General features: G+C 37.3%; 1 protein-coding gene across 2 annotated transcripts; it reads right to left on the reverse strand.

The window, feature by feature from the left end:
* Positions 1-10,312: 10,312 nt before the first annotated feature.
* Positions 10,313-15,161, reverse strand: LOC145796918 (CBL-interacting protein kinase 18-like). 2 transcript variants are annotated; one of them, XM_082882572.1, is made up of 3 exons: positions 14,860-14,937; positions 12,972-13,049; positions 10,313-12,208 (listed from the first exon to the last, which is right to left on the reverse strand). In XM_082882572.1, exon 3 carries the CDS (start codon positions 11,868-11,870, stop codon positions 10,542-10,544), a length of 1,329 nt encoding a protein of 442 aa, XP_082738698.1. In that variant the 5' UTR covers positions 11,871-12,208; positions 12,972-13,049; positions 14,860-14,937; the 3' UTR covers positions 10,313-10,541. The 2 variants fall into 2 exon arrangements, with proteins under 2 accessions (XP_082738698.1, XP_082738697.1); XM_082882571.1 differs by lacking the exon at positions 12,972-13,049 and having other exon boundaries at positions 14,860-15,161.
* Positions 15,162-27,655: the final 12,494 nt, after the last annotated feature.

Consider the following 27,655-nt stretch of genomic DNA (forward strand, 5'->3'; position numbering starts at 1 on the left):
AATGTTTGTTCAGCCATGAAGGCTTCGAACATTTCTTCCTCAACCATTTCTTTCTTTTGGTCCAAGCCAACTTCTTTCTCCGTCTCGCTGTCACTCTCCATCAATACCTTCTCCAATCCCGCTAAACTGGACTTTTCTCTGGCTTTTAGTTCAAAGTGAACTTTGGCCAACTTTTCTCTGCTGCAACCCATTTTGCCTCGTAGAGTTGGTTTTGGAGTATGGTCTGACTTTGGATTCTTCTTTCCTTCTGTCTGTACCAATGAAGAACTCTCTTCATTCTCTTTCAAGTCCCGCTGGTACTGAGTGTACTTACGCTGAATTTTTCTCCTTTGTGATCTAGAAATTACGGGGACCATATCTGGTTCCTTTGTTTTGGGGTGCTTAAGCAACACCTAATTGTTTGGAGCCACCAAAGGAGGCTTAACCATCCTGCCTTGGGTTTCAATTACATCTCTTTGGGTAAACACTTCCCTAGGTTTATTCTGAATCACAAACCAATCTGGGACCCCAGGTACCCACGAACCTACTGACTCTGCCGTTGAACCGCTTCTTTCCTCCTTCGAAGTCATCTTCGAAACTGGTTGCGAAGGCCACCACTTGGCCCTAGCTTCATGTTTTGGGCCTAACTCAGGCCTTTGATGAAGGTAGCCACTTTCTGTTCTGCGCGATACTGGTTTAAGGGGCCAATCTCTGACTTTGATCCCACAAACTAAGCCCCTTTTTGACCTCCTTTCAGAATGACTGTTCTCCACTCTGTAATAGTTAGGTGGCCTGGACTCATGTAAAGGCCTCTTGCCCTTGGAATGTATTCTTTCAGTTGTTGGTTCAACCCTCAATGGCTGCTGCCTAACACCAGATGGATATGGCCTTTTATTGTAAGCATTGGTTGGTTTAGGACGTCTCTGCACATCCTTGTAATATTGCTTCCCATCAATTGGAAGTCCTTTCAACCACTTGTAGCTTAGTCTGCACCTAGGACACATCCTTTGCATTACAGCTGCCTTTAAGGAATCGTCATCCAATGCTTCTTCATCAGAGTCTTCCCTCTGGTGTGAGAAACTTTGTCCAATAGCTGGTGGATTTCCAGTGTCTTTCTTGATAGTTGTCTGGTTGGCCACATGCATCTGCACATTGACTTCTTCCAATTCTTTCAAAGACAGGTTCCGAAAGTCCGGCATAATGACATTGGCTGCCACCTCTCCAATTTCTGGAAATGGATTACTGTCGATCCCCATGGCCTTTTCAGCTTTGGCTGGGAATTTCAAACTTCCTTTCCAAATTTGTTCTTGGATCCTGTCTCGAAAAACAATACAGTTCTGAGTCAAGTGAGACCAAGAGTTATGCCATTTACAATATACTTTTCCTTTAAGTTCATCAAGAGATGGAATTTTAACTCCTTTTGGTAACTTAAGGAAATTGACCGCAAGCAAATGATTAAAAATGTCATCTGCCTTAGTTAAATCGAAAAAGTATTTCCTGTGAAGGTCTCTCTTTTTAAATTGCTGGTCAATTGTTGTATCCTTATGAATTAATACTTCACAGATCACAGGTTCCTTCTCCACAATCTCTGCTGCATCGATCTCATAATTAGGATCTCTATAATATGTCTTGTACGATGCATTATTTCGATCTTGTTCCTCCTCTAGTAATGCTTCGTATCTAGACACCTTATAAGTGAGTTCCACTAAATCTCTGAATTCAGTTGAGTCAAACTTTTTTCGAAGCCTAAACTCTAAGCAATTTTGAGCCAATCTCACGAATTCTGGCTCTGGCAAGATGACTCTACATTTATTTCGAGCCCTTTTAAATCTGGCAATAAACTGAGTGGCCTTCTCGTCAGGCCTTTGACTCAATCTTTCCAAGTCTGCCATGGAAACCTCTGGCTCCGATTGGAAGAATTGGGCATGAAATGCCTCTTCCATTTGTTGCCAAGTTTGGATAGAGCCAGGTGTAAGACTAATATACCATACAAATGCTCCCCCAGTTAGGGAATTTGGGAATAACCTTAATTTCATATAGTCATTATTAGTAAATTCACCGCATTGAGTAGCAAACCTAGCAATATGCTCCACTGTTGATTGGTTTCCATTCCCATAAAAAATGGCAAAATCTGGTATCCTGAAACCTCTTGGGTATTCATGTACCCGGTCCACCCATTCTGGGTACGGTTTCCTGTACACTGGAGTCTGGACCCCCCGAGCCATTGGTCCACACATCTCTCTAACAATGTCAACAATTTGGTCCCTAGGGACCATATTTTGTGCCTGCTGAACCAATATTGGAGGAGTAAACACAGGATTTGGTGGGCCAACTTGTGCTTGTAGTCCTCTTGGTCCATAAGGTGGTATATTTGGGACAGGTTGTCCCTGTGGTGCAGGTTGCTGTTGGGGGTGTGGGTAACCCCTTTGAGCCTGTCCTGCGAAAGGACCTGTGAAAGGTGCTGGAACTGGTGTTGTGTCCCTTCCATTTGTAGGAAAACCTTCCAACCCCCTGAGTATAGATTCTAATAAGGGATTAGTGAAACCCCTTGTGCCAGGTATGGCTTCGAACATGGGATTTGGAACTATTCTTATGTTATTTTCTTGCACTGGACCAGATCCACCAAATTGCATGGCTTCACTGTTAATTACTGAGGCATTTTGACCTGCTATAGGCCTCGGAATAGGTTCGTACCAAGATTGAGGTGATGGTCTTTCATAGTTCTGATTATTAGTTTGACCATTAGAATGTCCATTAACTTGCATAGGCTGTTTATCTCTTGCCAATCTTTGCTGAGGGACATTCGAAACTTCCTCCATGTGTCTTACGTTTGTTAATTGGTGGTTCTAAAAAGGATGTTGCCCACGTTTCCATTGTATTCATTAATTGCAGTCCCATTGCATCTATTAAGCCACCCCATGGATTTATTGGCTGAGTAGATGGGACAGTGGATGGTCTAATTTCTTGGTCTCGTCCAACATTATGAACATGTGGTACTTGTTCTGAAGTACTGGTCTGTTCGACCATAGGTTCTAATAAAATGAGAGTTTCCACAGGATGTGTTATCACATTATCCTCTGGATTAGGTATCTCTACCTCTCCTTCCACGCCTTCTTCCAAGCGTTCATTTTCTCCTTGTCTCCTACGTCTAGCCATTTCAATTATATCCCACTGGGCGTGCCAAAAATATATGTTGACTTTTTGGCTTTCGAAGGTTAGTATTGTAATTGCGAGTGTGCCAGCAAGAATCAATCAATTCTTACAGAAAATTAATTGCCAACCAATTATCAGACGATTACGTTTTAGTTCTTTAGCCTTAATGAAAAGGACTTTTATTAGTGGCTTGATTTAGGAGAATTAAGCAAAATAACAATTAAATGAAGAACAGTTGAAGTATTTCATTAACATGAAAAACTTACAATGATTCAAACTTAGCCTCGTAGAGATTTACAGCAACAATCCACTTGAAACTACTTCTATGAATGAAATGCAGTGCAGGAATTTAAAATACAGAAAATGTAAGACTGGAAATGTAAAACTGAAATAAGTATGATAAGACTGGTTTTTTGGATCTGAGTCTGGGGGCTTTTTCTGGGGCCTTCTCTGCTATTTATACTGCTCAAGGATGACCATCGAATTGCATTTCTAACCGTCGAACTACTCCTCCATAATCGCTGATCATGTTGCCTCAAGATTAGCTCAATTACGCCATTACTTGCAGTTAGGCTTCCTTCCTAAATTTAAATTTGAAAAATGAGTAACTGTTGAAGCCACTTCACCTTACATCTCTTTGTTGATCCACTGCTACTCAGATCTCGTAATAACCATTACTAATTGCCACATGTACGATCAGGATCGAAGACTTGAATAGTCTTCCTATATTATCTTTATTTTGCCACGCGTCGAATTGTAATTGACTTGTACAAAATATGTAACCAACAATATTAAGAAAACTTCAATCTCAAGTAGGGTGTGTGTTAATGTCTATACTATATTATTAGTAATTATTTTTTAGGTTAAAATTGTAATAAAAATATTTTTCATTAAGTGTGTGAGCCTATTTTGAAAAATATGTTAAAAGTCAATTTTTTGATTTTTTTTTTTAATAAAAAAAGTACAAAAAAATAGAGAATTTATATGATCCAAAAAAATTAAAAAATTATAAAATAAAAAAATATTTTTCAACATAGTTGCCAAAATAAGAAAATAAAATTTTCCAAAGCAGAACAATGATGATTATTATTATTATTGTCTCTGGAATTTGTAATGCCTGTACGAGACTTTATATTGTCGAAGACTTTGGCCTTGTTCAGTTTATCCGTCGAGAGAAAATTAATTTTGTTTGGTTGAAAACTTTTACAAGGAAAATTCAAAATGACTTTTTTCTCAATTAATCACTTTTTTTTTTTCCTCTCTTTTTTTTTTTTTTTACATCTTACACATCAATTAATCATTTTTTCTTTTACACTTACCTATTTAATTGTAAAAGAATAAAAAATAAAAAGTAAAAAAAATTAAATCATCTAAAACTCTAAAATTATTTTCAAAACATATAACCAAATAAATTTTTAAACTTTGGGTTCGTTTGAGATATTGGTTGGTTTTTTGATTTGTTTTGTTATTTTAATGACTAAAAAGCCTAGTTTTTTGATTTTCTTAACTTTTATGAGAGAAAAAATAAAATAATTATAACTTAAATGTGATATTTTAACTTACTAATTTTTTAATTTATTTTATTTTTCTATGACTAAAATAATTTTTTAATTCCAAAAATTTTTATGTCAAAAGAGTGCTTTATAGGGGCTTTTCCCAAATTAAGCCTATTTTGTATCTTAATTCTCAAACTAGGCCTAGTTTAGACGGAATTCTCAAACTAGGCTTAAGCGTTATTACAAATCGCGCTTTCATTGTTTGGAGCCCAAAATGTGATGAATAATGAAAGCGCTATTGAAAACCACGTTTTTAATTAATAAAGCGTGGTTGCAAATCACGCTTTTAATATAAAAAAAATTTCTGAATAAAACAAAGACGAAAGAAAAAAATTTATTTTTTTAATGAAAACGGGTATAAAACGGTTTTACTAAACTACATTCTCACCTTGTAACCCAAAACAAAGACAAAAGAATAAATATATATATTTAAATAAAAACGGCTTTAGTAAAGCCAAAATAATTTTTTGAATAACACTTTCTAACCCAAAACAAAGACAAAAGAAAAAAAAAATTTACGTGAAAACGGTTTTAGTAAAGCAAAAAAAATTTATTAATTACATTATCACCTTCTAATCCAAAACCAACACAAAACAATAAATAAAAAAAATTTAAATGAAAACAGCTTTAGTAAAGACAAAAAAAAATTCTGAATTACACTTTCTAAACCAAAACAAAGACAAAAGAAAAAAAAAAATTTAACATAAGAACGGCGTCAGTAAAGCCAAAAAAAAATTTATGAATTACATTATCACCAAAACAATGACAACAGAAAAAAAAAATTTACAAAAAAAAAAAATTAAATATAATTTAAATGAACAGTGAAAGCGTGGTTTCAATCCATACTTACTGTAACGAACAGTGAAAGCATGAGTTTTGTAAATGAACAAGATTGGCTTAATAATATCTAAATGAACATGATTTTAAAATTATATATATGAAAAATATTATGTAAAACTAGTATATGAAAAGAGACTTTTCCCATAAAAATTTAAATGATATATAAATTGGCTTAATTCTCAAATGTTTGGTAATTAGTTAAAAATATTATGTAAAATTAATATATAAAGAAAAGGCTTTTCTCATATGATGTAACACAAATTAATATATGAAAAAAAGAGGTTTTTCTCATATTATGTAAAATTTTTGAATTACACCTTCTAAACCAAAATAAAGACAAGAAAAAAAAAATTTCAACATGACAATGGCTTTAGTAAGGTAAAAAAAATTTATGAATTACATTATCACCAAAACAATGAAAATTGAAAAAAAAAACAAAATATTAAAAAATAAATAAATAAATGAACAATGAAAGCGTGGTTTCAATCCACGCTTTCATTTATCAACAGTGAAAGCGTGATTCCAAATAACGTTTTCTGAAGAAAAAATAATGCACAGTGAAAGTACTATTTGAAATAGCGTTTTCTTCACAAAACGAATGCAGAGTGAAAGCGCTATTTCAAATAGCGTTTTATTCAAAAAAAAATTATGTTAAAAGCGTGATTTACAACCACGCTTTCTTAATTAAAAGCGTGATTTCAATAGCGCTTTCACTATTCATCACATTTTAAGTTTCAAATAGTAAAAACGCGATTTGTAATAATACTTTAGCCTAATCTAAAAATTCCGTCCAAAGTAAGCCTAATTCAAAAATTAAAATACAAAATAAATTTGATATGAGAAAAGCCCCCGCTTTATAAACTCTTTCAAAAAAAATTATTTTTAAAAACTATTTCACAAACACATGGCCTTTACTTTTCCATCTGTCTCTCGTTTCTATCATATATTCTTACGATTTGATACAGTTGTCTCTTCCAATCCCCACCGGATTTTTGCATTGCTGAATATTATGGGCTCTTTCGGAAACACCAATAAAAAGTCAATTTTTTGGCTTTTTAATTTTTTTAATCAAAAAAATCTATTTTTTTATTCAAAATAATCTAACTTTTTATGAAAAAAATCACTAAAAAAGTTAAAAAATCAAAAAATTAATTTTTTACCAACTTCCCAAAACACCTATATATTATATTATATTACGCGTTCTATCTAATAAATAAGGGTAAATTATAAATACATTTCTTGAGATTTGTTTAAAGTACAAATTATTTCTTATAGTTTAAAAAATTACAAATACTTCATTGTTAGTATTTTTTATTTAACAGAATTAACTAACAAAATAAAATTCATAATTGGTCTCCTATACAATAATAAAATTACCTAAATTATTAGTTAAACATATTTCTAATATCATTAAAAAATATTAATTAATTTGATGATTTATTTATAAAAGGGACAATTTGTTATGAAATTAAAAATCTCAGGAGGTAGAATGTAATTTTCAAAATCACAAGAAACGATTCGTATTTTAATTAAATCTCATAAATGTATTTGTAATTTACCAATAAATAAAAGGAATTTTGGGAGACTGGAATTTGCAGATAAAGAGGGAGATTGGGCTACATGTGGCCCTGTTTGGCAAATTGGGTTTGGGAGTTTTTTTTGGGGGGATAAAACGTATAACAAAAACGACCCCGCTAGGTAGCTCGAAAGTGGCATGGCTCGAGTGGCTCGAGGTACCAAAACAACGTCGTTTTAATACCTCTTTTTTTTTTTTTTTTTTATCCCTTTCTTTTACTCTCTTTCTCTGTGTTGTTTGGTGTTCTGTCTTTGGAAAGAAGACAGAGCTTCACTCTCCCTCATTCTTCGTTTGGAATCTTTATGACCAAAATCAACACACAGGTTCATCTTCCTCAAGATCACCATCACCATCTGGCTTGTTATTCTCTCGCTCTCTCTCTGGTTTGGAAAGAAGACATAGAGCTTCACTCTCCCTCATTCTTCGTTTGGAATCTTTATAACCAAAATCAACACACAGGTTCATCTTCCTCAAGATCACCATCACCATTTGGCTTGTTATTCTCTCTCTCTCTCTGTGTTTGCTAATTTTGTGCAATAATAAGATTTCTGGAATGAAATGGGAAATGGGATTTGTGGGTAGGGTTTGGTTTGGGATTTTTGATGCTTAATTTTGGAGAATTTTCAACTTATTTTATATATATTTGATTTTATTTAAGTCTATATATATATATATATATGTATGTATGTATGTAAGTGTGTTTATATATTGCGTGGGTTGGTGGGTTTTGAAAATTGTAGACTTCTCACATTCCAGATTAATCTTCTTTATTAATTAGGTGGATGTTTGACTTCATGGTCAATTTCTCTCTCCCTCTCTGCTTTTTATTAATCTTCACACTAGACTTTGGATAATCCACATATATATATCCATTAATTGTATGTATATGTATATGTATATGTATGCATTGCAAGTTTAGTTTTGTCTGAGAATCCCTTGATTTTCGTAGTGAAGAAGACATGGCATCTCATGTTCTGACTTGAGTTCACAGCTTGATTTTTTCTTTTTTTGGTTCATAAAGTTCTGCAAATGGGCTTTTTTTTTTTTTTTTTGGAACAGACAAAGTGGGTTTGATTCATGAAGTTGAAAAAGAAGCAGAAAAATAAGAGATTCATCAAACCCAGCAAGAAAAAAAAAACTGTTTCAGAGAAGGAAAAAAAATCAAAATAAAAAAATCAAACCCAAATCAGAGAGAGGGATGAGAGATGAGAGTGTAGAGAGTGTTTGAATAGAGACAGAGAGGAGAGGAAAGGAAATGAAGAGAAGAGAGAGAAAATGTTCGGGCCACTCGAGCCAAAAAATCTCCAGCTACCAATCTTTTTCCTAACAAAAATAATATAAGTTAAAATAGTTAATAAGGTAAATATCTTTTGACTTTTGGACATGAGAATTGTGCAAGGTCTAAGGGGTCAAAAATCTTATAGTTCTTTTCTGATCTCAATAAAAAGGACTTCAAATATCTTAAGATTGTGTTTAGATCATAAATTTAGAAAGAATTTTGAAAAGAGAAAGGAAAAGAAAAAATGTATGTAAAATGTAAGTGAAATGTATTTATATTACGTTTACAATTCACCTTTTTTTTTTTCTTTTTAAATTTATTTCTAAATTCATGAATTAAATAAGGGTTTGATAATTAGGAAGAGCTCACGGCGAGGTAAAGAACAAACAAGAACTTGAAAACTCTATTGCAATTTAACGGCTTGAAAATACAAAGAAGTTGAAAAAATAAGACCAAACAAAAATAATTATATCCCCACGAATTGAAATAAACCAATTGATACGTATACCAAACTAAACTAAATTCAACATGATGTTCCAAGAAGCTCCGGCCACTTGCTGGAGACTCTTCGGCAATCAACAAGGTGGTCACCTCCTTGACCTCAGCCCACTTACTGGTGACCACCAACACCAACAAACACCCCCCACCATCAGCCACCACCTTCCTCAACTCACCCAACATGTTTATCTACTTTTATTTTCATTTATTTTGAAAATATTTTTGTAGAAAATTTTCTGTTTTTGTCTGTTTGTAAACAGAAAAACAAACAACTCCTTAACAAACTAAGCAACCAACCAAATAAATAAAGGAAATGGGAAAAACAGATTACTTTCATATGACTAAACTTTATGCAGAGCCCCTTGCCACCACATATTATGCCGAAATGATACCATTAAACTCACATGGAGAAGACATATAGCTCCACACCAATGGAACTACTGTTTAATTACCAGTATAAATAAATCATTTAATCATCATCTGAATACCTAGAATTATAGTCAAGAGCAAGTTGTTGGACCTTTCCCTGCACGACGTCATTTACTAGGAAGCACAGATACTTCTAAAAAAGAGTCGTACCCATGTCAGATACGGATAATTCTTAGATATATACAAATACGTATCGGATATTTGTTAAACGTATCTGATACTTGAAATTAATTTTCTTTAATTTGAGAAATATTGGATACGTTTTCGATACTCTAGGTCACATATCCGAATTATTATGAAATTGAGATTGTAATAATTTTTGCATAGCATTAGAGCATAATTGATAGGATAAATAATTTTTCAATATTTTACTTAAATAAGAAGAAAAAAGTGAGATTTCACTACTACCCTACTTTTTTAGAATTTATCAAATTAACTAATACTTAATGTGCACATGTGTATTGTATCGATGTTTATAATTTATAGCAAGTAAGAATAAATTAATAATATAATATAGTCAAAGTGGATTTCAATTTCAATAATTAAAGAAGAATGGAAAACTTGTGCACGATATTTTAGTATACTTCACTAAAGTGTGAAAAGAACAAGCACAATGGCAACATAAATAGTGTAGACTTTGTATTTAAATGAAATTCTTGTAGAACCTACTTTAAAAAATAAAAAATAAAAAATAAAAGTAAAGAAGTTAATAGCTCTTAAACTAATACTTAATTTCTATGGAAACTTGTGTAGGTTTTGTTATATTTCATATGTCATTTAGAAGTCTAGCAGCTTCCATACCATAAGCCTATTACTATGTAGCCTAAAGACATTCCAGGTTCCAGTTCCACTTTCTCCTGGAGTATTGTCTGGGTGCTTTTTTTATTCTTTATGTTAATACTTTTGGCTCTGATAAGGGTCTGTGTGATGTATTTACTCGAGATAAAAAAAAAAAATTAGGAAAAAAAAAAAAAGTAGAGTTTTCTCCATAACAACCAAAGATAAATAGAAATGTCTACGTACAAGTTTCTACTAAAAGAACAAACATACAAAAGAGATTGTGAGAGATACCGAGGAACTTCCCCATTAACAATAATGCATTAACATTAGGCCGACTAGCACACATGCATAAATAGACCATACGTCAATTTGAAACAATCAAAACCGCAAAACAAATTAGCAATAACCATATGATACAGCCACTTACCTGCACTTGTAACCATTGTTGCTGCTAATGCTGTTGCTCCCCTTGCCAAGCCCAAACAATTTCCTTAAGAGCCGGTCTTATATCCTGTTTCAGTATCTTCTGATATTCCAATGCATCACCTCTAGACCTTTTCACCTCCACCACATGGAAAGATGGAGTGATTTCAAATATTTCTATATCAATTGACAACGCCCCCGTTATGCATTCATTTGATTCTCCAAGTTTGAAAAATCCTTGATCCTTCTTCGTAACTTTCAGCTTCAGATGCCTGGCAATCTCCTCTAGTCTGGATATGATAGCAGAGGCAGGCTTTGCAGATGTAAATTGTACTTCTTCTTTTTGGTCATTTTCAACAAACAAACCAGACAAGTCAAACCCTGTTGAAAGAGAGATGATATCAAAAGCATTCAAATTTATAGGTTTGGGTAACTCTCTTTTTTCCTCAGAACCAGCACTGCTCTTCCCAAAAGGACTAAAAATGGCGTCAGCATTCAATGGAGCGATTTCTTTACTTTCCAATTCAATGCTTTTGGATTTGGTGTTTAACCCTTTTTTGAACCAAGGATTTTCCATGATTTTGGCAATGGAAATCCTCGTGTATGGGTTAGGGTCAAGGATTCTGCACAAAAGTCTGCGCACGTCCGATGGAAACCAATTAGGGCATTTGTAGTTTGCTTTGCTTATCTTCCGATACATCTCCATAAGGTTTGAATCATGAAACGGAAGACAACCCGCTAGTAGAACAAATAAGATCACCCCACAAGACCATATGTCTGCTTTAACTCCATCATACCCTTTTCTACAAATCACTTCAGGAGCAACATAAGATGGTGTTCCACATGTCGTGTGGAGCAATCCATCTTGACGCTTAGACTCGGCAAGGGCACTTAAGCCAAAATCCGTCACCTTTAGAGTCCCATTCTCATCAAGCAACAGATTTTCAGGTTTCAAATCCCGATGGTAAACACCTCTTCCATGACAAAAATCAACGGCACAAATCAATTGTTGAAAATACTTCCTTGCAATATCTTCCTTGAGCTTTCCTTTGGCCACCTTGTGAAAGAGCTCTCCGCCTTTGGCATATTCCATGATAAAGTATATCTTTGTTTTGGTGGCCATGACCTCATAAAGCTGCACCACATTAGGGTGCTTTACCAATCCCATAATAGATATTTCTCGCTTGGTCTGATCAATCAAACCAACCTTCAAAACTTTCTCTTTGTCAATTACTTTGATGGCCACACTCTGACCAGATTTAAGGTTTCTCCCATAGTAAACCTTAGCAAAGTTACCTTGGCCTAATAATCTCCCAAAATCATACCTTTTCATCAATACATTCCCTTTATTTTCCATTTCAAAGTACTAAACTCTAGGAGATAATTATAAATTATACTCTCCTGCTAGTATGATAAATGTTATTTACAGGGCAGGAGTCCTGTAAAGTGAAGAACTTAACCGTCTTCACCAATCTCGTGCTTCAACACAACAGGAAGTTTGTAACTGCTGGCTTCATTGTGCATTTCGGCACAGAGCTTGAATGTGGTATGAATTGCATGTCCAAGTTCATCGAGGAGGAATACAGGTAAGCCAAATAGACAAACAATTTCGTAGGCTTCAGAGAAGGAATTATCAGCATTCAAGCCCATCTTTCCACATTCCCAGGTATTTGGCTTTCGATCATATGAAAAACTCTGAAAGTAATGTAGAAGCAAAGTGTCAAAATATTTCCTTGCAAATGAGAAACTGTGTAGGGAAAAGGATTGAAATCCGTAGCAAATAAGCTGAGTGCTGACAAATCTAAACACATAAATGAATCAACAGTCATGCTTAGAATAGAGAGGGCAGGGGGTCAACAGTCACACTTAGAATGGAGAGGGCAGGGGGTCAACAGTCAAGCACAGAAGCGCCTCAAATCTTCAGAAACAAAAGGGCAAAATGCACAGGAAAAGGAAAAAAACAAAACACTAACAGATGAGAAATTGTCATACAAAACAAAACACCAAAATAGGCACAAAAGACAAAATAGGCTATATTAGCCACAACAAACAAAACATCACATCCAACCCATAATCATTACACTCTTCTCTTACAAAAAAAACCAAAAAAGTCAAAAAGCCAAAAAGCCCTTCCCAAACCAAGCTTTTTAGCCCAGGCTAAAATAGCCAAAAAAGCCAAAAAATCAAAAAGTCAACCCACTTCCCAAACGGAGGCAAAGTATAGTTGTTATCAATGATATGTATATACGGATATATGGCACAGATGAGAAGCGCCAAACACAGCAATACCCCCCAGTACACATCTCTATTATTATATTTTTGCCTTCTCATAATTCAAATTTACAACATAATTACATTATCTATATTAAGTGTATATTCATTCCTTTCTTTTTACTAGTTCAATTATTAACATCAAGCTGGGTGGTTGAAAAGGTGCATTGATTATTAAAAACGATACCTTTTATGGCTGAACCATCAATCTCGTTCCAATGGACAACATGTTGACATCCCACATGGCAAAAAGTCCGAAACATACCTATTACATAATTGTTAAAAATTAATTTTAGGTTTTAAATTCAAATCCAGTTTTTGAGTTTTTTGTTTTCCCCTTTTCTTTTTCTTTTTTTCTTTTTTTTTTTTGGTCTAAATTTTTTTCGTTTTTTAATCAATTTTTTTCTTTTTATTTTTAGATGCACGTAAAAAGTAATATATTTGTGAAGAAAACTGAAAATTTTCACTAAAGACCCCCCCAAAAAAAAATGAAAAACAAAAAAATCAGCACATTTCCTTCTTTTCTTTTTCTTTTTCTTTTTCTTTTTCTTTTTTTTTTTGTCTTTAGTGATTTTTCTTTTAGATTTCTTCATAATATTTTACATTTCAGGTACATCTAGATTAGATATATCTAAAAAATAAAATTAAATTAATTAACTAAAATATTTACAAAATTCACTAAAAAAAAAAAAAAAAAAGGAAAAACGAAAAACAACACACTCCAAAACATTTTTCAAAAACTAAACTAAACTATACATAATGGGTTCCAAGTTTCAAATATTAATTTAACATATTTCCCTTGTTTGATAATAAAAATAAAAAAATAAAAAATAGAAATGTGATGCACCTGGTTGGGGAGCAAACAAATATGGGAATATTTGTGCCCAAAAAATAAAAAATGAGAATGACAGGATTCACACAAGCATCTTCAATCCTTCATCTTTTCTTTCATCAATTTTATATTTTGATGAAAAAGTATTAAAAAATCATCTCCCAAATTTTCATCAAATTTAAATCTGATGGAGGATTTGATGAATTCTCAATTTGATGAAAAAAAAATGAGTATTTTGATTTGATGAACATTTGATGAAATGATTGGAGATGATTGTTGAGTACTTTTTCATCAAATTTAAATTTCATGAAAGAAAAGATGAATGATTGAAGATGCTCTAAAGAACTGCAAAATGCAAATTTCATCAATTTCATAGGGGAATATTTGTGCCCAAATATTCCAAGTTAAATGTAATATTTGAAACTTGGAATATTTGTGCCCCCCCCCAAAAAAAAAAGGAGGGGGGGGGATATAACATAGTTTTCAGATAAAAAATGAGAATGACAGGATTCACACAAGCAGACAATCCTTCACATTTTCTTTCATCAAATTTAAATTTGATGAAAAAGTACTAAAAAATCATCTCCAATCCTTTCATCAAATGTTCATCAAATCAAAATACTCATTTTTTTCATTAAATTGAAAACTCATCAAATTTAAATTTGGTGAAAATATAAAAAGATGAACCATTGGAGATAGATTTTTTTGTTCATCAAATTTGATAAAAAGTGAAATTTGGGGTAAGAGGGGAATTCTTAAAAATATTTTCATGAAAATTTGATCAAATGATTAGAGGAGTTCCTATCAAATCAAGCTTTTTACTCAAATTTGAGATTAAGAACTGCAAAATGCAAATTTCATCAATTTCACATTCACAGAACAAAGAAAAAACATATTAGAATATCAGATTGATAAAATTTGACATAATTGCAAAAACCCACAAATGAACACCAGCATTAAATCACATAAAAGTAATCATACTCTGTTTCAATTTCATTCGAACAAGACATTGTAGAATGGTCATTATTTAGACATACAAAACAAACCATGATCAAACAGATCTTAAATCTATCACGAAAAAAAATAAATTTACAAAGAGAAGAGCTATATATATATATGAACGTATCAACATCAAAGAAGATAAATCGATATCGAATCACAGAAGAAAAGCCCTATATAAACATATATTTAGGCAATAAATGGAACAAACACACAGAAAAACAAAATGGGTTTCATGAATCACCTGCAAAGAGGAGAGCTTTCGAACAGATCAGAATACGGAGAGAGGGAGAGGGAGAGAGAGAGAGAGAGACGATGAAGCAATGGACCCAAATGTCGATGTCTATTATATGATACGAGAAAACGGTGCGATTAGATGAAGATTGAGGAATCCTGTGCTATAGGGATTACGTAGTCTTGTGCACTTTTTAGAGAGCTTGGGTCCACTGAAAGGATGACACGTCAGATTGACAATTATTGGGAGGGTTTTTTTGGTAAATTGAGTCGAGATTAGGTGAGAGGATGAAAGTATATGCCTTTCACATCGAGTTATATTCCTACGAATTGCTATATTTTAAAAGTAGATTGGTTTCATGGAAAATTTGGTATATGTCCATGTGTGGGTGGCCGCATGGAAAATTTGGTACATGTGAGTTGCTCAAGTACGTGTTTTTTTTTATTTTTTTATTTTTTTATATTTACTTTTAAATGATAAGATGTTAGTTTATTAATAAAATTGGATTACAAGTAAAAGCATTATCACTGTTCCATCAACTCGAATTCTTGATTTTTTTCTTATCATGCCTTAAAATATGATTACAAAATCACTAGGGTAGCTATGGTCGCTTAAGTAGCTGTTTCGAGTTTAATTATTTGGTGATTTTTTTGTTAGTTTATTTTTATTTTTATTTTTAGTGTTTTTTTTAAAATTCAAAAAGTTGTAAGTTTCTAAATTCTACATGACGAAACGAACCAAAAAATTAATATTTTTTAATTTCAAAAAAAATTAGAAAAGACAAAAAAAAGAGCAAAAATAGTAATTTTCTTTTGCTTATTTTGATTTTTTCAAATTTTTTTTTAGAGTTTTTCAATTGAGTATTTTTTTTTCTACATTTTAAATTCAACTATACAAGACATATCAAAAAAAATATTAAAAAATTGTCATAATTTAAAAATTAAAAAAAAAAGCAATTATTTTGTCATGAGCAAATTTTGAACACATTAGTAGAATGGTCATATTAATAAGTAGCAAATTCGCTTTTACCAATTGACGTCTTGAGCTTAGTGGTAAATTTGGAAGTTATTATAACATTAAAGAAGAAATTAGTGATAATATTAATAAAAAAATATAGGATATCATCGTCGTCGGCAAGTTGCGTAGAAACTTGTAGAAAAACTAGTTATCATTGACAAATTTGTCAGATAGTCATAGAAAAATCGCCGGCATGAAAAGTCCGGTGATCAGCGTTGGTAATATGAATAGAAAGACAAATTGTAGATAGTTAAGTGACACTAATATATATATTTTAAATCATGATTCAAAAATGATTAAATTTGGAGCATTTTAAAAACTTTAAAATTTGACCTTTGATTCTAACGTCCAAAATTAAAAGTTATGGGATTAGTTTCTTTGGACATGTCCAAAAAAAAATTTAAAAAAAATTCTTTGGAAATTTAGCCCAAACCTTTCTATTAGACCCTTATTTAGTTAAAATGGGAGATTAATCTATTTTGTATCATAAATCTCCTAAAAAAGAATCACATGATTGTGTAAAAATAAAACAAAATATCATTTTTTGGGTAGACAATATTGCCAGAGTAACATGTTCCTTACATCAATTTCAAGGGTAAATTTTTTTTTTTATTTTAAGAATTTCATAGCCAATATAAATCTTGTGTAATAGATTTTTAATTTTATTAAAAACTGACATTTAGATCAAAAGTTATATTATATTAAAATTTAATATTTTAGTAATAGTGGTATATGTTGGATTTTTCAAAAAAAAAATTTGTACTTATCTTTAATGCAATAAAATTTTATTATAGGGCTTTGACCAAATTTCCTAATTTTGGGGGGGTCTCAAATTGGATTGGAGAGGTGTTGTTCGGCTCGGGTTCATTTTTAGGTCTCATTTTAATAATTCGAACCATTTATAATTTAGGATTCGTCGAGTACATCATCATTGTAAAAAAATCACATATTTAGATCAGTTTTATATATTAAAAAAAATTAAACGATGAAAAAATAAATGATTTATACAAAATAATCCAAACACGTAATTTCTGTTATCCGATCGACTCAATATTTTATCAGAATAATATATTTAACAAATCTTAAAATATGCACTATTTAAATTATCAAAACAAAACTCAAAAGTGAGTCAAATAGACTAGACAGAACTATCCAATTTAATTTGAGGCCAGAGATAATCCAAACTCGAAAGTTATTGACATAAAATAAAGAGAAATATATTCCAAATATTCTACTAAATATTTTACCAAACCTCTCATATGGGGATGAGACTCATACAAATTCATATGTATGTAGGTCTCATATCTATATAAGAAGTTTGGTAAAATATTTAATAAAATATTTGAAATCCCTAACATAATTTTAAAATAAATATAAATAAAAATGAAGAGGTAAAAAAAGAGAAAAGCATGGTATAGCCGTTCACTAAATGTGGCAGTTGGGCATGGGGACCAGGATCGAGACAACTTTTTTTTTTTTTTTTTTTAACAGGAAAATCCTCCCTACTCTCCCGCAGGTCTAAGGCAGCGCTCCTTGCAGAGATCACCAGAGTGTCCTGTTAGTCGTTCTGAGCGAGGAGACTATAACTTGGGAACTTACCCCGACCTCCCAAGACAAGCTCCGCTTAAGTCAGGACTCGTACAGCGGGGGAGTATTGAACTCACGCCAAGCATTAATTAGACAACTTGAGATCCAACCTCCTAATCAACTGTGCTTCGTCCAAAAAATTGGCCCAGGAGAGGGAAATTAAACCTATGACCTGGGGCTTAATCTCCGGGCCTTAACCACACTGCCACCCACCTCTGGTTTAACTTTACTTTGACCCGCATTGACGTTGCTTTTACAACTTTGTAGACTCCCTATAAACATTTTGAATGGGTAAAATACAGATATATTTTTTAAATTTATTTGAAATATGAATTATTTTTTATAGTGTATTTTTTATTAAAAAATTTTATTTAATAGAATTAATTAAAAAAAATAAGACGCTTACTGATATTTTATACAATAATAAAATTACTTGAATGATTATTAAAATAAATTTTTGATATTTTTAAAAAGGGTCTGGCTTCTCTCAAATCCTTGATCGGACTGGAGGATGTTGTTGGACCTGTTGGGGCTCACCACGAGTCCTGTTTTGATAATCTGAACCGTGCAATGTGTAGAACTCGTCGAGTACTATATGTCTGTAAAAAATCACATTAATTGGATATCGATAACTACGCGATCAAATCAGTTTTGTATTAAAAAAAATGGACGGTGAAAAAATAAACGATTGATAGAAATCTGATCCGATAAAATAACTATTGATATCCGATCAATGTGATTTTTTTACAGGCATATAGTACTCAGCAAGTTCTATACATTGAACAGTTTGAATTATCGAAACAGGATCTATGGTGGGCCCCCACGGGCCCAAGAACTGGAGGGAAGCCAATCCTTTTTAAAAACTGTTAATTGACTTAATGATTTATTAGCTGTAGGGAAGTGGTTTGGAAATACTCTTTTGATCCACTGGGACACTCGAGATCCTTAGCTAGTAACTTGAAAAAAAATAAATACTCCAGTTGGGGGTGCCGGAATTAGCACTCCAACTGTATGCTCTCTTAGTTACTTGTATCTTAAGTTAAGCGTAATAGTTCTCACATACCTCTATGTGGTTGTTCCTCTTCTATTTATATACGTCCCTGGTCCTCAGGATAGGGCCCACTATTAATCTGTCGTGTGATTGTTCACTCGGCTTCTTCCATCATAAATCACTTCTCATTCAGCTCCCCGCTCAACTGGTTCTACGGCCGTTTAGGGGATTCGGCTTTCGAATGATGCAAGATGGGGCCGAATAGGGATGTTCATATAATAAGCCTCCAAGTATATACTCGACCCTCTCTGCAGTCGTTGAAACTCGGCTCCCACAATTGTCCCCCAAACACCCTACTAACAACAGTTTAGTTGGCGTGTTTGGTTTCAGATTTGAAAGGTCAAAAATATAAATTCGGCGGCTACCCTCATTCCAACGTAAATGTCAGAACGCACACGTTTTTCGGTCATTATTATACTTTCCCGCCCCCTCGTGCATTTCCCTCATTCATTGTGATTTGAAACTTTATTGTCTCTTCGAATGCATTTTTTGAATACTCGAAGCTCCTGGACAGCGAGTCGATATACATCCTTCATTTCGCATCCTCTACAACTTTTTTCCGTCTGTCGTTGTCTCCTTTACTTCTTGTAAGTTCTCTTCTCCTTCTTTTCGAATCCCATTTCCTTGCTTATTTTTAGTGTAGCACTCTGCTTAGACTTGCTAGTATGGCCAAACATTTGAAAGACCTACTTTCTACGGATCGTATCTCTGGGTTTCGACGTCATTTTTCCATCCCCGACGATGTCCATCTGTCACTCATAACAGACAACACTCTTGATATGGAGAGGGATGATGAAAGTACAATCATCTTTCCTTTCCTATCTATTGCTGAGGGCAGAGTCCGTTTTTCCCTTCACCCATTCTTAAGGCCGTCCTTTGCCATTAGAGTCTGATTCCTTTGCAACCCAACATAAACTTTTTTCGTATCATAATGGGGATTATAGAGTTGAATCGGCGTCTTAGGATCAACGTTGGCATACCTGTCATTCGGCATTGTTATGTTTTGGCCAAATCTTCTGGCCGGCTAGGGCGTTATTTTCTCAGGGCCAAGGACACTGGCCATCAGTTGATAACTTTGCTTGCCAGTTCTGGCAAGCAAGTAGACGATGTCATGGTCGTTGTCCTAGGCAAGTGGGAATTCGGCGAAGGCGAGGATCGCCTAGACCCTATTCCTAGACGGAAAAGTGAACCAGGTTGCTGTGTAGCTTCGTACGTTTATCTATTTTATATCTATTCAGCCTTCTCGTGAGGTAATAATTGTTTATTTGTGCAGGCAATAATTTTTAAAAAGTTATGGTCTCGGCCGACAACGCAGTTCTTGCGGACATTAAAACCGCACTTCAGTTTTTCAGCCGTCCAAATATTCAGAAGCAAGAGAGGGCCGCCCATATACTTCTGAGGTACAAGCCAACTTACACAGCATTTTCGGCCGCGGAAAACATTTCGATTCCACGCGGCGAACAACATCTCACGGCTCTCATCTTCCCCCGCTTCAAAAGCCTTAGGCACATCAGTTTCGAAACTTCTGATTCGAAGCAGGCCGCAGAGCCAGTAGCCGAAGAGATCGCCGAACAACCGAGCCAATCTGCCTTGGAAGCCGAAGTCGATGAGTGCCTTCACTCGGCGTTCGAATCAGCCGGCCTTAATCAACCCGATTTTCCTTCCACTTCAGGTCGGGGGGAAATCTCCTTTGAAGATATCTTTATTGATTTGGGAGATCTTCCCGGCTCCTATCTTGAGAACATGGCTGGGGAAATGCCCACGTAAATGGCACGAAAGAAAAACGCTGAACGTATGGCCGCCCGGCGAAGAGCCGAGACCATCCGTTATGAACCTGCGCCGACTGAATCTTTTGAGCCTATTATTATAGAAGAAACGGCTCAAATTGGGGTGGCCGAGACGGTGCAGGAAGTCGAACGGATGAGCCCAGAAGATCGGAGGGGGGAGAAACGTCCCACCGAGTGCGAGGCCGGCTCTGAGGAAAACCCTATTGATAAACAGCCGCGCTTAGAGGAGTCGAATGTGGTTGCGCCTTTTGTTGTTCAACCAAAGATAAAAAAATATGCCGATCTCCTCTGAAGCGTCGACCTTGAAAGATCCGGTCTCATTACCGGCAGACAAGGCAACCTTTCGGGCGGAGCCGGGCTTGGTGGCAATAGCATTAGCCGCTTAGTCGGCCTTTCTGGTATGTGACTTGATCCTAACTTTCGCTTTCTGCGTATATTGCTTTGGTTTTATTTTGGTTTTAACTTCCTGTTTTGCAGACAGTCGGAAGGATAGCCGAAATAGGCCGCCGCCAGCATGACGCCATTGAAAGAATTGGCCGTTTGAAATCGGAAGTTGAGGGTGAGAGGAGCAGGGCCGAGTTCGAAGCGGCGAGAGCAATGATGGAAAGTGCAAGGGCTGAAGCCGAGACGGAAAGGGCACGGAGTTCTGACCAACTCAGATTGGCCGCTGAGGATAGGGAAAATGCGAGTGAATATTCGCTCAAGTTAGCCGAAGAGGTGATTGCCAAGATGGAGGCCGAATTGGAAAAGTCGAGGAAGGCGAAGGAAATAGCCAACTCCAAGGCTTCCAAAGCGTTCGAGGCTAGGAAAGGCGCCACCCTTGAAAATTATGTAGAAGAAGTTCCCAAATTCGAGAATCGGGGATTCAAACACGGCTGGCTCAAAGCCCTTGCTGCCGTTGATGTGACATTGGCCATGCCGATTCCATACGAGCAAGTGGACGTTGAGCCGCTTGAGTCACTTTAGTTTAGTTAGGAATTTTTAATGTATGTTCTTGCAAACATGTTTTGTTTTTTAGTAGACTTCTATTTACTTAGGGTAATCTTCATGTATAAAATGATGACTATCTATATTCACTTTATGAATGAAAATTTCACTTGCTTTGCATTATTGCCTGTACTCAATTGTTGTTATCAATGAAGATTTTTGCTTTCCACTATTTTGGGTAAGACTACTGCTGTCTATTGCGCAATAGATAAACATTCCATTAAAAAGATGAATAAATTAAATATTGATATAAAGATAACGGCGTATCCTCGCAATTAGACTTTCAAATTAGTCGAATAAACCCATGAGCATACCCTTGCATATGAATAGAGGCACGTGATCCTTTCGGCGCAAGGCCATAGGATTTAACCGATTCAATTGGCCCGCCTTTAGCCGTTGAGATTAAGGAATCTGCCATTGCCTCAGTTAATGCATGAATTGGAAAGACGAATACTACTAATTCATGGAGTGGCTGTGGCACATAAGTAGATCGGCGACAGGTTTAGATGATGGGCCGATTAGATTAATGAATCTGCCCTTGCACCAGCCAATGCGTGAACTGGAAAGCCGAATACTACTAGTTCATGGAGTGGCTGTGGCACATAAGTAGATCGGTGCCAAGTTTAGATGGTAGGTCGATTAGATTAATGAATCTGCCCTTGCCCTAGCCAATGCGTGAACTGGAAAGCCGAATACTACTAGTTCATGGAGTGGCTGTGGCACATAAGTAGATTGACGACAGGTCTAGATAGTGGGCCGATTAGATTAATAAATCTTTTAGCCGTTAAGATTAACGAATCTGCCCTTGCCTCAATGCGTGAACTGGAAAGCCGAATACTACTAGTTCATGGAGTGGCTGTGGCATATAAGTAGATCGGCGACAGGTTTAGATAGTGGGCCGATTAGATTAATGAATCTGCCCTTACCCTAGCTAATGCGTGAACTGGAAAGCCGAAAACTACTAGTTCATGGAGTGGCTGTGGCACATAAGTAGATCGGCGACAGGTTTAGATATTAGGCGGATTAGATCCCTAAGCCTTTTAAAGTCCAGCAGTAATGAGGTTACCTCAGGTGTGCTGCACCCGTAAGGAGTAAATGGGGTGAGAGTATTGTGCGCGTAGGTTCTATCAGTGTGCTTAGACTCAATAACTCAAACTAGTCTGTTGTGAAAGGTTAGACAAGTGTGAATGTCAAATAGACTATTCTTCAACAGTAAAGGAGAAAAGAGGAGATTAGTTGAGCTGGGTGTGGAGGTGAATCGAAGTGGCGAGCCCATGCGTACGGGAAGTAGGTCGTCGAAGGAGCGGGAAAAAAGTCAGCTCCCACCTCATCACAGTAGGTCTCGTCAAAAAGAAAACAGCAATGGGGCAACTCCCCTCGACCATGACCGAGAGGTGAATCCGGTGCGACACCGCGCCCGTTGAGTTTTGTGGTGTTTGTGGGGAATAAACCGATGACTGAGGCAGATTCAATTGTGCACGACCCAAACGTGGCAGTCGACTTCGCTCGACAGATTTTTCCACTAGAAATCCAACAGTCAATGGTCGATTGACAGGATTTCGAAATGTTTCAGGATGGCATCCACGAAGCAGTGAAAGGGCTTTACACCGCCTATGAAGTCGGCATGCGTCTACGTGTCGCATGACGGGAAATAGAGCGGCAGAATGAGCGCATTCAAAATTTGAAAGCCCGCACAGAAAAGGCCAAGCATGAACTGAAAAAGGCCAAAACTGCCGAGACACATTCGGCTGGCCAAACCAATCCGATCGTGGGCGAAAGGGTGACTTAACAGCTAATAAGTCATGCGATTGCCGATCGAGAGACGGCAAGCATGTTTGCATTAGAGTCTGCAAAGACCAGGGCTAATGAACAAGGCTTTCACGACGGCTGAAAAGTCGGGATAGAGAAGACCACGGAAAAGCTCGCCGATGAGGTATGCCGATGTGAGAATCGGGGATTCAAGCACGGGTGGATTAGGGCTCTCCATGCCGTAGAGGCTCTCTGGGAAGCAGGCGTTGATTCGGCATTGTCATTATATCAACGTGATCATTTTTCCTATGAACAAGGCTTTTGATACCAAAAAGAGCGACGACGAGGGAGATGCCGAATAAAATTGAATATATTGTATTACGCTGAAGTAAATTAGAAGCGAGTTATGTATCACCGATCAAAATTAATGAGATTTTTCATTAGAATTGAATTATGTTTCCTTGTTATTTCAATTTGTTTTTGTATATATTGTTATGCTTGTACAAGTTAAACACGTTATTTCAATTTATTTTAATTTATGTTTACATGTGTCGACTTTCGCCCGTCAACTATGTGTGCTTTTTAATCGTAGTATTTACGAAAAGGGCGCCGAATCCACGGCTTTTATCTGGGCCAGTCATGACATCCACAAAGGGCGCTCCGAATCCAGAGTCTTTATTCAGCCCAAACGTGACCTGCACGGATGGGGCTCCGAATTCGGAAGCTTATTTATCTTGGCCAGTCGTGATATCCACGAAGGGCGCTCCAAATCCGGAGTCTTTATTTGGCCCTAACGTGACCTGCACATATGGGGCTCCGAATTCGAAGGCTTCTTTATCTTGGCCAATCGTGATATCCACGAAGGGCGCTCCGAATTCGGAATATTAATCGGCCCAAAAGTTCTCACTGATGGGGCTTCGAATTCGGAGACTTAGCTTGGCCAATCATGATATCCATGAAGGGCGCTCCAAATCTGGAGGCTTAGTCGGCCCAAAAGTGTCATGCATTGATAGCGCTCCGAATCCGGAGGCTTAGTCGGCCCAAAAGAGTCATGCATTGATGAGGCTCCGAATCCGGAGACTTATCTTGGCCAATCGTGATATCCACGAAGGGCGCTCCGAATCCGGAGGCTTAGTCGGCCCAAAAGTGTCATGCACTAATGGGGCTCCGAATTCGGAGACTTATCTTGGCCAATCGTGATATCCACGAAGGGCGTTCCGAATCCGGAGGCTTAGTCGGCCCAAAAGTGTCATGCACTGATGGGGCTCCGAATCCGGAGACTTATCTTCGCCAATCGTGATATCCACGAAGGGCGCTCTGAATCCGGAGGCTTAGTCGGCCCAAAAGTGTCATGCACTGATGGGGCTCTAAATCCGGAGATTTGGCCAATCGTGAGATCCACGAAGGGTGCTCCGAATCCGGAGGCTTAGTTGGCCCAAAAGTGTCATGCACTGATGGGGTTCCGAATCCGGAGACTTGGCCAATCGTGATATCCACGAAGGGCGCTCCAAATCTGGAGGCTTAGTTGGCCCAAAAGTGTCATGCACTGATGGGACTCCGAATCCAGAGACTTATCTTGGCTAATCGTGATATCCACGAAAGGCGCTCCGAATTCGGAGGCTTAGTCGGCCCAAAAGTGTCATGCACTGATGGGGCTCCGAATCCCGAGGCTTAGTCAGAAGACTTGTTATAATAAGCTGAATTTCAGTGAGGAAACAACAAACTTTGTATTGCAAAAAATGAAACTTGTACACAGCGAACATTCAAAACAAGTATCATGCCCCACAAGTCGGGTTAATGATAGAATTTACGCAAATGCATGGAATTCCAAGGTCGTGGCAGACTTCTCCCAGACATGTCTTTGAGCCGATATGCCCTTACTTCCGCGATTGAGTCGATCTGATAGGGGCCGTCCCAATTAGGACCCAATTTTCCGTCAGCCGGATTCTTGGCAGCTGGAAGCACTTTCTTCAGGACCAACTCTCCTAGTGTGTAGCGGCGCAGTCGAACACGTTGATTATATGACTTAACAAGATGCTGCTGGTACCGTGCCATGGATGCAAGGGCACGGTCTCTTCGTTCTTCAATCAAAGTCAAATCCAAGGCCAACATCATGTCGTTTCGACCCAAATCAAAAACTTTTGATTTCAAGGTTAGGAGGCCGATCTCCAAGGGGATGATTGCCTGCGTTCCAAAGCACAAAGCGAACGGTGTCTCCCCAGTGGACCGCCTCGGAGTAGTGCGGTGAGCCCATAACACACTTGGCAATTCTTCGACCCATCTGCCTTTAGCTTTCTCCAGCCTCTTCTTGATGCCGTCTAAAATAGATTTGTTGAAGGCTTTAGCTTGGCCATTACTCTGTGGATAAGTCGGGGTGGAATAATAGGACCGAATACCATACTTGCTGTACAGTTCCCGGTAGACACCGCAATCAAACTGGGTGCCGTTGTCTGAAATAAGTGCTCTTAGAATGCCGAATCGCGTTATGATATTTCTCTATACAAAACGTTTCACATCATTATCTTGAATGTGCATTAGTGCCTCTGTTTCCACCTATTTTGTGAAATAATCTGTTGCGACAATAAAAAATCGCTTGTTACCCGGGACGCGAGGCAATGGTTTGACGATGTCTAGTCCCCATTGGGCGAACGGCCAAGGACTGGTTATAGAGCTTAACTCTTCAGCAGGCAGATGGGTTAAGGGAGAAAACTTCTGACACTGCTCACATTTCTTCACGTAACATTCGGCATCAGCTCTCATTGTCAGCCAATAATAACCCTGTGTCACAGCACGATGGGCCAAAGAGCGCCCGCTAGAATGGGCGCCACAGTTACCTTCATGTATTTCAGTTGGTAGTCCCTCAACTTTACCCGGATGAACGCATTCAAGGTACGGGCTAGAAAGGGATTTTTTGTAAAGTTTTCCTTGCGGATCCAAATAGTATCGCAGGGCTTTGTTTCGCAGCTTGTGTGCTTTTTTGTTATCCGATGGGAGCTGTTCGGAAGATAGGAATACAGCAATAGAGTCCATCCAACTCGGCTCTGACTCTATGACATTGATCTGGACTTCCTTTGAAGGGCCAATGCTCGACTTAGGAATGAAACCCACTTCAATTGTCCGTTTAATTTCTGAGTTAATGGCGGAGGCTAGGCAAGCCAGGGCGTCTGCGTGTGTGTTCTGATCACGGGTTATTTGGTTCAATTCATGATGGTCAAATTTTGCCAGCAAGGAATTTGCTGTTTTCATGTAAGCAGCCATACGGTCGTTTTTTACCGCGTACTCCCCCTTTAGCTGAATGATCACCAGCTTTGAATCGCAAAATATAAGTAGACGCCGAGCACCGAGGAGATATGCATTCCGCAAGCCGGTTAGCAGGGCCTCGTATTCGGCCTCATTATTCGATGCTTCGAAGCCGAGTTTGACAGCCTGCTCAATTATTGCCCCGTCGGGAGCCATTATCACTACTCCGGCCCCGCTGTCGCGTTGATTGGACGATCTATCACAGTATAACTGCCAAATGTCCCCAACATAAATTCTCCAGTTCGGCTTAGATTGAATTTCATCAGACTTGAAGCCAACAAGACCCCAGTGAATTCGGCCACAAAGTCGGCAAGCATTTGACCCTTGATTGAGGTTCTAGGCAAAAAATGAATATCGTACTGGCCGAGTTCAAGAGCCCACTTTAAAACGCGCCCTGATGCTTCTGCACTACAGAGTACCGACCGGAGGGGGTGGTCCGTTAGTACCCCGATGGTATGCCCCTAAAAGTAATGCATCAGCTTTCTTACTGCCATGACGAGGGCTAGGATGAGTTTTTCCAATGGAAGGCAACGTGTTTCGGCGTCAACCATTGCCTTGCTCACATAATACACTGGCCGCTACTCCCCAAGCTCTTCCTTTAACAGTACGGCGCTGACGGCCCAGTCGGAAACTGCCAGATATAAAATGAGCGGGTTACCTGCCGAAGGTGTTGTCAAGAGTGAAATTGATCGGAGGTAGGTCTTCAGGCAGTTGAAAGTGGCTTCGCACTCGGAGGTCCATTCAAAGGCCTTACCTTGCCCTAGAGTATGAAAGAATTGTCGACAGCGATCTGTGGAACGACTGATGAACCTGTTGAGTGCGGCGGTCATCCCCATTACCTTTTGAACCTTTTTCACCGAACGAGGGGAGCCGAGTTCCAAGATTGCTGTGATTTGCCTCGGGTTGGCTTCGATTCCTCGGTGGTTGACAATGTAGCTAAGGAATTTGCCGGATCCGATCCCAAATGCACACTTGGAAGCGTTCAGCTTCATTTTGTACTTGCATAAAATGCCGAATATCTCTTCCAGATCGACCAAATGAGTTTGCTCTTCTTTAGACTCGACCACTATATCGTCAATGTACACTTCCATAGTTCAACCGAGTTGCTCCTTGAACATGGCAGTGACTAGTCTTTGGTACGTTGCCCCCTCATTCTTTAGCCCAAAAGGCATTACCTTATAGCAATAGGTCCCTCTTGAGGTGAGGAATGCAGTTTTGTCTTGGTCTTCCGAATGCATGGCAATTTGATGGTAGCCTCTATAGGCATCGAAGAAGCTCATACGTTAATGATGCGCCGTGGCGTCCACGAGTTGGTCTATTCTGGGGA

Source organism: Camellia sinensis, chromosome 8, assembly GCF_055761805.1.
Source record: "Camellia sinensis isolate YWXY chromosome 8, ASM5576180v1, whole genome shotgun sequence".
In the NCBI taxonomy this organism is placed as follows: Eukaryota; Viridiplantae; Streptophyta; class Magnoliopsida; order Ericales; family Theaceae; genus Camellia; species Camellia sinensis.